Source organism: Rhipicephalus microplus, chromosome X (genome assembly GCF_043290135.1).
Source record: "Rhipicephalus microplus isolate Deutch F79 chromosome X, USDA_Rmic, whole genome shotgun sequence".
In the NCBI taxonomy this organism is placed as follows: domain Eukaryota; kingdom Metazoa; phylum Arthropoda; class Arachnida; order Ixodida; family Ixodidae; genus Rhipicephalus; species Rhipicephalus microplus.
In genome coordinates this window covers 342,562,143-342,573,504 of record NC_134710.1, presented here as the reverse complement: position 1 = coordinate 342,573,504, position 11,362 = coordinate 342,562,143, and the positions used below count along the sequence as shown (strand labels likewise).

General features: G+C 45.4%; 1 protein-coding gene across 1 annotated transcript in view; it reads right to left on the bottom strand.

Moving 5' to 3' along the window:
* Positions 1-1,788: 1,788 nt before the first annotated feature.
* Positions 1,789-11,362, bottom strand: part of LOC119162341 (uncharacterized) — a 28,772-nt gene continuing 19,198 nt past the window's right edge. The window contains exons 2-4 of the mRNA XM_037414762.2: positions 8,057-8,281; positions 6,589-6,787; positions 1,789-2,149 (exon numbers count right to left, since the gene is read on the bottom strand). Of these exons, the coding sequence (XP_037270659.1) occupies positions 6,650-6,787; positions 8,057-8,281 (363 nt within the window). The 3' untranslated portion in view covers positions 1,789-2,149; positions 6,589-6,649. The remainder of the gene's footprint in view (positions 2,150-6,588; positions 6,788-8,056; positions 8,282-11,362) is intronic.

Here is an 11,362-nt window from a genome sequence, read left to right as displayed (position 1 = left end):
ATTCGGCATGCCCGTGGTCCGCGCGGCCGCTTTCGTGACGAGAAGTGCCCGGACGCCAAAAGCGAGAAAGGGTTTCCTCTCCGTAAAGGATGCGCTTTGTTCTTCCGTGCATACGCGCGGCACTCTTCTATCTGCGAGGAGAAAGTGGTTTGCGTCGGAGAGATCCGGACTGGGCGGAGTCTCGCATGCAAGAGTCAGTGGCCTCGTGCAGGTTACGTTGCCCCCCTGGCTTAATGAAGGGCTACCCTTTGTCCCAGCTGGGCGCTCAAGTTGTGCTTTATTCTTAGCGCAGTCGAGATCGTTACGTGAGCTCGCGATTACGTGTGCCCATTCCGGTATTGGTCTGGCAAAATAAAAGCACCATTTCATGACCATTGGCATCGTATATACGACGCTGAACGCTTGCTGATGGGGCATAGAGATACTTGGCCAGAGCTTCGTGTTTTCGCCTTCTTTTTCCATTGGTCTATTTTCAATTTTCAAACTGTGTTCGAGCTATTTTGTTTAACTTTTTCACCATTGAGTTCGTTATTTCACGTAGGTATCTCTAATGTTGCCAGCACATCATAAATTGGAGGGCCAGTTTGTCACCACCTCCTTAAAGTGTTAATTCCTGGCACAGCCCTGGCCAGAAATATTTTTTTTTGGGGGGGGGGGGGAGAGTCGGAGCGTTCTGACCTTCTGTTATGTAAGTTCGTGCGTGTTTGTGTGTACGTGCGCACGTGTACACATAAAAATGTAACGAAAATCAAGAGGTGGGTAAGAGTTAGACGTCGCAAGCCACAACCCTTGCTAGACCATTGATTCCTATTCACTTTCAATAGTGTGCAGCCGCTCCACTGCGGGTTTGTGTAGGGTCTTCAACACACAGATACCATCGGGCATTGCAAAACACGTGAAATATCGACCGCACGTTATCCGGCATGCTGTTTCAAGCTGGGTGACTGCAGACTTAAGCTGCGCCATGTCGGTTCTTTTTAGAGGAGAGTTTTCGCCTGCAGCTGCCCAATAAGTAATTTTTCTTGAAAAACCATTGATGTCGCTTCACAAAGTGTTGAACGTTCTGACGAATTTGCAACAAAGGCTAACCTAATTAACACATGACAACAAATATACTTGAAGCCAACACAGGTGCTGGGACATAATAGTGGCCTGCTTCTAGATGATCAGGCTTGGTGCCTTTTGAAACAAAGAATCGCCAGTTTGCGTAAAGCTGGTTGTGTCGGAGCGAATTAGAACATACGCGTGAGGAGCTCGCAGAGGAACGATACCACGTAGACACTTCCGATGCATTAGCAAGTTTTTTTCTGTGGACCCCTTAATAATAAAATAAGGCCTTTTACCTACACTATAATGGCACTCACTTTTTACTAATGATGCTGTGCTTGTTTGAGTGAATCATACAGAAGGTTACCCAGAAACTAGTGCCCAAATTGGTGTGTTAGTTCGACACGACAACTTTTCATCGACTTATAAGTCATCCAGATAACCAGACAATGTTTTTAAAGCAGTGAAGGCACATTTTAACATTCGCCTTAAGAGCAAGCCTGTTATTGCTGCTCAATGTTCCAAACCGTTTGCATTAGAAATGCAGGCGCCTACGCTCGTTAGCTCAGCCAGCATGTCCTTCATACTTATGGTATATATTCCGACGTTCAATGTATTGTTATTCAAACTGTGATAATTTTCGGGTGAGATAAGTAGGAGAAGCATTCATTTTCACGCTGTCGTAGTTGTGTTTATTCTTGTAGTAACTTGAAACATGCGAACACAATGAGTCACGCTACATCTGTATCTATATATGCTCTTTTATTTTTATTTTTTTCAAGAAATAAATTAGTGGTGTGACTGTTATCTGAGAAAAAAGGCCGGTGAACTGTGGTCCCGCCGTTTGTGTAAATAAGCGCTTGAGTGTGAGTGGCGTGGTGAAACAAAAAAAAAGAAAAAAAAGTGCTACAAAACAGGCAACTATGCTTTGAGGCCCGTCCAGTGGCACTCCCAATGATCACAAAACTGTACATATGCGCTGCGATGACGAAGGTAAAACAGCAACAGGCGGCGACGCAAAGATGCTTTCACAACTTGTTGCACCACTTGAGGTTGCTTCGAGCTCGATGAGGCGTGAAGTGGGGCTCCAAACCAGCGGAACCTGTGGGAAAAAAGCGACGCGTTATCAAAGCAATTGGGTACTTTATCATGTAAGCCTTCTCTAAGTACACTTTTCACTAAACACTCGACGACAAATACTAGTTTTTCAGATCAGTCTTCTAGAACCTGGCACCATTATATTCATGCATTAGCAGTGCGGCACACTCTTGGAAGGGGTGGGTGGGGGTGCAACAAAGAAAGGAATCAAACACATAGCATTCAGTAAAAAAAAGTTTCTCCCCCCCCCCCCTTATTTAGCCATCGCATACCTTACCAGTACAAATATTTACCTACTACATTTTGTTTCAGACTAGTGTAGAACCCTGTTGAAAAGAGGCTTGCGAGCACAAATTTCCTTATTTCGATAGCGAACATGTCGGGTGTATTTTGTGCGCCACACTAAGTCTGCAGATAAGCTTGATAAGGCACCTCCTCCTCCCCCCTCCCACCTTCACGGAAAATGGGAAACTTAAGCCTCTGGTGAAGCAGTGTAATATTGTCACGTGTTTCCTTGTACCGCGCACTTAGTTTCTGCACGGGACCCGGAACTCAAAAGGCATCCTAGTTCACACTTTTGTTTCACTCTTTTGATTTCTTTGCCTACTCTACTTTAAAGAAGGCGAAAATGTTCCGATTGTAATTAGTACATAGCACAACTCCGGTTGTTGATGATTGATTGATATGTGGGCTTTAACTTCCCAAAACCACCACATTATTATAAGAGATGCCGTAGTGGAGGGCTCCGGAAATTTCGACCACCTGGGGTTCTTTAACGTGCAGCAGAATCTAAGCACAAGGGCCTACAGCGTTTTCGCCTCCACCGAAAATGCAGCCACCGAAGCCGCCATTTGATCCCGTGACCTGCGGGTCAGCAGACGAGTACCTAAGCCATTATAGACCGTCGCGGCGGGGCCCGGTTTTGTTGACAGGGAAACAGTCTTTCTTACTCCTTTGTACACGTACACCAGGAATTTATTATTGTACCGTCGCGTCTCAGGCAGGTAGGCAGGCAGGTCCAAGTGCATTCGAATGACTCTCTAGCGTAACTCTTTCTTCATGGTACGCACCGAAGCGCAGCTACACACCAGGAACCATGACGTGTGAATGTTCGGGAAGTCTCGGCATACGAGGCTTTTCTCCTCGTCGCAACCACCGGGGGAAACCACCCGGCGTGACCTCGTTCGATGCTTCTCGTTCTCTGTCAAGGACGTCGCGTCTCCTTTCTTCACTTTGTTTTCGCCTCCGTTGCTCATTGTCCATTAACGGTGTCATGCTCAATCTACCTGAGGACGTCTTGTTTGCAATCGCCACCGAAACACGTAGTTTGAAGGGGAATACACAACTGAGGTATTTCCTTCGCGGAATGGAACACTTTCATCGATGTCAAGCAGCATAGTTCAAACCTGTTACACTGTGATGACGCCTTTTACACTGTCATAGTCGCTTAATCACCGTTACATTTCGCGTGATGTCACTTGCGACAAAAAAAAAACGAAGCCGGAACTGATATACTTGGGACCTGCCCACGTCCCGGCGAGAGTTATACGTGGCCTGTTTACGCTAGCGACACTGAAAAACTGAGAGAGTGCTGGACACTCTCTTTGGGAGAGTACGTTCTTGTCCCACATTTCACTCCCTTTTCCGGAGTAAATCACCTCTTGTTGAGGCAGAGTAGTGATTTCCTCCGAACGGGTCAAAGCACTCCCCCTCAACAGAGTAACGTAACGCTGCCCGAAGCAGAGTAGCATGACCCCACCGAAGAGAGTAGCAGTACACTTCACACACACACACAAAAAATAGCAGGACTTGGGCCGAAGTTGGTGTTTTTGATTGTTTTTTACTTATTACCTCACGCGTGCATCGTAAAGACTGCTAAATACGAGCACTATGACAAAAACAAAGTAAAAGAAAAACAGGATAAAATATGACCGAATGAGACCCGAACCTTGACCTCTAGATGCACTCCGCGTTGCGTACAGACACGGTAACAACTACACCACACTGAAAGAAGGCATATGAGCGTATGGTGTTTTATGTAATAAATAAGATTTGTCACCTCGCTGCATTTATTTGTTTGGAAGTGCACATTTCAGTGCCTCTGCGCTTCTCAAAACCAGCCGGACTGTATCTATCATGTTTAATGATTTTTTGTGCTTCGTGAGAGCAAACAAGTTTTCTGCAGTGTAAAAAAGATTAGCGCAACCGATTATATGAACGTCATTTGCACTAACTCGCTAAGTGGTTAGCCACTCCTGCATGCATACGAAACATCTCGCTTCTGAAGAGTACGCTACACAATTTCGTTTCCCTTCACCCCCTTGGACATATTTTCGTTCATTCTTGTTCACATTCTTTTTCACGTCGACTAAGGCCAAAATATTTCACTGTAGCCGTACCGTATACGTTATGTTTACGGCAGCATCTTCCGTGTGCGATGGCCGTAGCGAAAACATGAATAATAATAAAAGAAGAATGTCGTAGCCGTTCGCGTGGAGTTTTGATCGTGATCCATTGAATAAGATCGCATTCGTTTATTTCACTACACAGATCCGAAGCTAAAAACGCGGATAGTTCCAAAACGCCTTCCAGTGCGTTGAAATTCGCTGGCGCGCACTGCAAACGCTGTTCTTTTTGTTAATCGTCTCTAACGCCTCAACAAACAAATGCAGTACGTTTTACTGCATATGTGTGTGGTTATTAGGTAGTGCTAATCACTCGCGGGGTGCCGACACATATAAATGTAATCAAGAGCAGGAGTACAACCGCGTTTTACTCTCTCATGCCTGTAGAATATATGGGCATTCCTCTTTCTCAGAGAAAAGTGGAGTAGAAAGCAGTTTCACTCTTTCATTTCATAGTGAGTGAAATTGAATTTTACTCTGCTTAAAGCTTTGCAAGAGTAGAAGAACACTGTGAATAGAAACCTGGCCTTTTTAATCCTGCGATACCCTTCACACTTTTTAGAGTGCGACACGAACAGGTGGCCATTTGCTTTAGCACTATAGTGGGGGCTTGCTGGTTTATTTGGCGATTATTATGGCGCACCGATTCGATCCCTTTACCTTGCGGGCGGCTTCGTCAACATTTCTAGGAACGTTGCTCTTGCACGAGCAGCGAGGAACAAAATGGAGCAGGCCCACTACGCGGCACGTTTTTCACTTGAGGCACTACGACTCATTTTACTGTGCAAAACAGCGTCTTCCTATACTTCCATAAACATAAACAACGCGTATTTTAATAACGAAAAATCAGTGACGCGCACAATTCAGTGGAGAATAAAGCCGGTGCAGATATAGATGATGTCTATGGTGGCTTGTTTGGAGCGCGTCAAATTTTCATACACAATGTTATGTAAAATTTTTCCGCAAAAGTTTTGTTGACAAGGATTCACTAAATCTGCACTGGTGTTAGATGAAAGCTTATTTTGTGTCGGTCTGCCCCTTCCTTTGCTGAACGAGAAACATATTGCCACCAGGTAGAGCAGCTTTGAAGTTGAAGGAAAGCGATGCCTTTTTAGCCCTTTTGTATTTCTGCTACATACTTCTCTTTGCTTTAGCTTTAATGCGACAGACGTCAACGGCTAAAAACTGGGTTTGCTGTGTGTGTCCTTCATTCCCGATACTCTGGATTTGTCTCCGTCAGCTTGCCACATTATTTTAAACTTCAGTCTTAGCATGCAGTGACGTCAAATAAGCGGCAAGCATCCATGGGTACGAACTCACAGCAATGTGCACCTGGCTCGAAGACGTCCTAGCCACTGAGGTTATCGTGAAAAACTCGAGCTGATGCGTACACGGAACCAAGAGGCACAAATCTACCTGAGTTGTCACGCGGCTACGATTTTCGGCATTTCGCGCATGTTATCTGCGCAAAATACACCTTGATAGTCACTGTAGCCGGTAATGTGCTTTCGAAGCCGCTGTGCACTAAGCTCTAGTGTATGAAGACTGCGTTATAACTATTCAAAGTAAAAGTAATTGAAAAGATGCTGTTCTCTTTTGCGGGAGCCGCAGTTTGCCGCTGTAAATGTGTCCACAAATGAACGAACCCCTCAGATTCTTTTATCTTTGATATTATTTGTTGAAAAATCTTGCACTAGTGTAGTGAGGAATTTTTACGGCGTTAGCAATGAAGATAAAGACGCGCGTGCTTAGTAGAGAATAATTCCCACAATAACTGAACGTCGAGGACAAAAATCTGACTTTATTTAATATTTTGAAGTAAACTCTGGAGTAAATCTTTGATGAAAATGCTTATATTTATTGAGCCCTATAATGACGACGCATGCCGGATGTTCGTGGTCTTAAGAGGGCTAAGAGGCATAACTATGCATGCAGTGATTCGGCTGACCAAGCTCCTTTTTTGATTCATTCAATTCCATTCAATCATATTCAATCAATTCAATTCATTCAATGATGCCGAAATGCTGTTCTCTCTTACCTCACAAAATGCTGAAGAATACACGACGCTTTTGAACGCGAATGCCCGGGCTACGCGTGTGTCATTCTTCCAAGTTTAGGAAAGGCCGCCGAATGAGGCTTCCAAGGTTGGCGATTCCAGTGGCGATGACCGGTCGGAGGTTGAGAGCTGGCCGGATCATGCTCTGAATTGCTGGCCTCTGAAGCATGGGGCGCAGAACCTGCATGCCAACGTTCGCGCTGTGAGTGACGCCATTGTGCAACAACTTCTGCATGTTGTGAATAGTTGGCTACAGGGGTACTATATCTCAATCGCAAGACACAAAAAGAAAACAACAATAACGGGTGTCTCCCGAAAAGTTTTACGACGGTCCTCACGTTCCATCGTTGGGCAACTTTGGGCAATCCAGAGGCCAAAAAAGCTGCCGGGAGACATGGTCTCTATGTTTGCTCCTAGAATGGAGGCCAGCCCACAATCTGCTGGAAATTAATAAAACCGACCTCTCTCTCTTCACGTTCCAAGCCTCTGAACTTTTTCTGATGCATAGAGGATTGAACATTAGTTATGTGACTGCCTGCTCAGTAGTTCCTTAAGCCTAACCTCACAATTTCGTCGTGCAATAAAAGATACCAGTCCTTATCAGCATGGAATTTTATATCCTACAGCACATGAAAGCTGATGTTGTTAGCACAGGTATTCATTCGAATTATTGTGAAGAAAATAAATCTTGTAAGAAAATAGGTCTTCGTTGGTTCTAGAAGATGGTATTTCTTACATACACTCAACAATGTTTTCTCTTGTCAGCTCCTCTAACATTACACCAAATCGATTTAAAGAATGTGCTCCAGAAAAGCCTGCTAAATGATATACTTTAGCACGTACCTAAGGTTTCTCATTCTACCAAGCTTTTTTGTGGATCTGTGCTGCTTGGCCTCCAAAGCATCAATATTTTACAGCGTAAAATATTTTTTTAAGACAGCTTTGCAGCTCAGTGCTGCCTAAGCTGTACAATGTCAAACGCACAATAATATATCAAATCGCAGCCGAAGCAGTGGGTCACTGCACTACTGGTAAGTTTTTCCTTATGCGACCAGAATGTTCGTTATCCTATATCATGTCGCACGGTACCTATGCTCAATAATTCTACATGATTGGTACGGTATACGCTGAGGTAATTGGTATGAGCTGCTGAACTGCAGCACTTGTCAGTTGTCTTTCTTCAGCCACACTGAATACTTGCATTCAAATCGGTACTAATACCTCAAAATGTCAAGGGCACTAAGTGTGGTTTGAGATTTGAACATTATATACGCACCGAACAATTACAATCAATATATATTCAATAAATATGTAGCCGATGAAACGTAGTGTTGATGAAGGCACCAATTCACCTATATTATGCTAAGTTACGCGTGCATTGCTTTCATGCATGAAAACGTTAGACCCCCCCCCCCCTCTCCCCGTCATAACTTTACAACCTGCTGCATACCTGCTGAATTCCTGGTCGCAGCCTGATGGCGTTTGCGCTGAGTGTCGGCAGGAAGTTTGGTCGTGTGAAAGTGAAGCTGGGCCGTCTGATCCACCCGCGCAGGGCGTCGAGCAGTGGCGATGCCCGGTACTGGTTCCAGGGCATCAGCAGTTGCTCGTTCTGAGCCATGACACCACTCTGAGCCACCGCCATCAGAACCACCAGGGCCAGGACCAGGTAAAAGAACTGCACGTGAAGTATAGGAGAAGGCCATCAGCTGACGCACAAAATACGTGAATATAGAGTTCAGCATAATTCTAACTCTAGACAGTACAGGAGTTAATGCACGGAAAAAATTAACCAATTATACTCGTGGTAAGAGTTGCCAATAACGGAGCGAGTAGAATAAGCTAAACAAATGATAATGCAAACGTATTCCAACTCAATCGTCTTCTAGATGTCTAAGAAGATTTCCAGAGGCTTTCTGGTCTGCCTTGTATGTAGGCTAAGCTTGCCGACTTGCAGGGCACCTATTCATGTTTTGGCATTGCCAACAATCAATCTTGGTGTATATATTACTCGGTAACGATAATACTTGCAAATTATGCAGTGCCCACGTAGCATGAAAATGATCGAAGTTTACAAGAGAAAAATGTGCAATTTTCTCTTCGAGGTGCCCATGCTTCTAAAAAGAAGGGATACCAACTAACAACGTCAATGGCGCCTCTTCGCTGATAGGTGTAGAAACGCAACTATCAGCAGAGAGGCGCTCGTTACATCAGCTTCGCAGTGGCCCTTCGCCTATGGCCGTTTTGCTTTTACAGCAAACGTAACTTCCACGACCTATGGTCAGTTGAATTTCTTCTAAAATGCCTGATGAAGGAGGTAAAATGGTCCCCAGACGGCACCTAACTTACGGTAATTAACCAAACTCTGCAGTGAAGCTTGGTGAGGGGAGGAGGAGGAGGACAAGAACAACAAGAGAGAAGGCAGGGAAGTTAACCAGGCACATGCCCGGTTTGCTACCCTACGCTGGGGGAATAGGAAGGGGGCATAAAGATGAGAGAGGAGACAGAGAAGAAAAAGAGGTAAAAAAAAGGATTGCCTGTCAATGGGCTGACAGTATGCAGCGGTGGCACTACACAAAAGTTAAAGGTGTTCACATAAGCCTGTAGCCCTCAAAAATCATAAGACGGCTGACTACTTTTTGAGCCGACGAAAGGCGAGCACGGTTTTTTAGTAGCATCTTCATAGAGAGAAGGCCGATCGTCCAATTGTGTCAATGCGTCCGAAATCTTCTGTCTTTCAGGGGCAAACTGAGGGCAACAGCATGTCAGATGGTCAATGTCTTCTTCGGTGCTGCTGACGTCACATTCCGCATTGTCGGTCAATCCGATGGGGGCTATATATGCTTTTGTTAAGGGAACCCCCAACCACAGGCGACAAAGAAGCGAAGCTTCACGTCGACGGAGTCCGGATGGAGGTCGAAGTTCCAGTCGAGGGTTTATTTGGTAGAGTCTCGTATGTGTTACGTTTGGGGTGTTCCACTCCAACAGGCACATACTACGTGACAGGGCACGAAGTTGCTTTGCAGCGTCTGTCCTTGACAAAGGAACAGGAAGAGTGCGCTCTTCTTGGTGTGATGCGTGAGCCGCGTTGTCTGCGGAATCAATGCCACTGATCCCCCAATGCCCAGGTAGCCACTGAAAATTGACCTCGTGGCCTGTTTCTGTGACGTGGTGAAGTACCTTGACAACCTCGTAAGTTAACTGTTCATGGCAACCTCGTCGAAGAACTGACTGCATGCTCAGTAGGGCTTCTTTCGAGTCAGAAAACAGAGCCCATTTACTCAGAGAAGGCCCCCATAAGTAATTCTAAGGACCATAGCGTTTATCACGCTGCGTTGACAGTGTAACGCGTTGTAACAGGCAAGTGTTTCTAGCGCTTTGCTAAAACAACATGGTGGTGGCACCTGCCCGTCGCTTTGCGTTCTACACTTTATCACCTCCGAGACAGGTGCGCATCTTTTTCCGTGGGCGTGCACGCCTTCCTTCGTTTTGGAAGATAACTGCCAGATAGCAATCGTGTCTAACGTGCCTCCATGGACTCGTTCGCCTTCGCTTCACAAATTGAGGCTCTCTAACGCAGCGCATCCAGAACGTAATTCACCGATTTCTCGCGCAGAACATCAAATAAACATTTTGTTCATTCTCTCCACACGCAAGACTATAGTCTTTCGACGACATTTGCAGTGAAACATGCCGATACCGCGCCATTTTTTTTTTTCACAAAATTATTACTATTGTGCCTAGTGTGCTTTGCCTGAATATCGGCAAGGATACCGTATACCTGCTGGGCACCTGGTTGTCGATCCAGTTACAAAAAAAAATGACGGAAACGTCTCCGATTTCTTGCTGCCTCCAGTGGTCGGCGGGATAAGTGGAAGCGCGTCGCAATACCGCGACAAGAAACTGCTGGTTTCACATTTCACATTTTTTTCACCGAATGTGCGCGTGTGCGAAAAGCACTTCGATGAGAGTTCGCGTGGACGAGTGGCTAATCAGAGGTGTTGTTGTGAAGTCACCGCACGACGTTCCGAAACTTTTGCCGGTACAGTGCCGAGGATTTTCTATGGTCTTACGACGTATTTTTATAGTGCGTGCCCGCCTACAAGCGTCGACGCGAACCGTCAGTGAGCTCAATACTGTTGAGGCTGCATTGGACTGTGCATGGGCCTTCTTGACATAGCTGCAATGAATAATGACGCATTTAATGAAGGTTAGCATACTGGCCACCTGCCCCTCGTTCTATGCCAGTAGGTAATACGGAAGTCTGATGAGTGAAATGCACACCGTTTTCATTTACACAGGCATTGTGATGACCCGAAGTGTATAGATGATATGCCCAACAGATGGACGTACACTCAGCTCCCCATAGCTTGCAAAAATCTACGCACACATCTGTTGCATGCAGCAGAGACATCAGCGCTACCATATAGAAGCTTGCTAGTGTGACGGCGTAAGAGGGGTTGCACCACATTGCTGTTCAAGACTTGCGAAAGCTGTAAAAGCGTGAAAAGTTAATTTTCGATATCAATGCGTCTTGAGCACGACAAAATAACTTTTTGCGTCGCATTCTAATGCCTTCGGCACTGAACGCAGTCGATCACATTTCACCTTTGAGGAGGCTTGTAAGGCTCTTGCCTTTACAGTAAAAACAATAAAGACGGGCAGGAGAAACACAGCGTCAGTAAGCTACACAGAACACTAAAAAAACCAAGAAACTACATTGCATGGCCAAGCGAACTTGGAACGTGCTACAGCACCG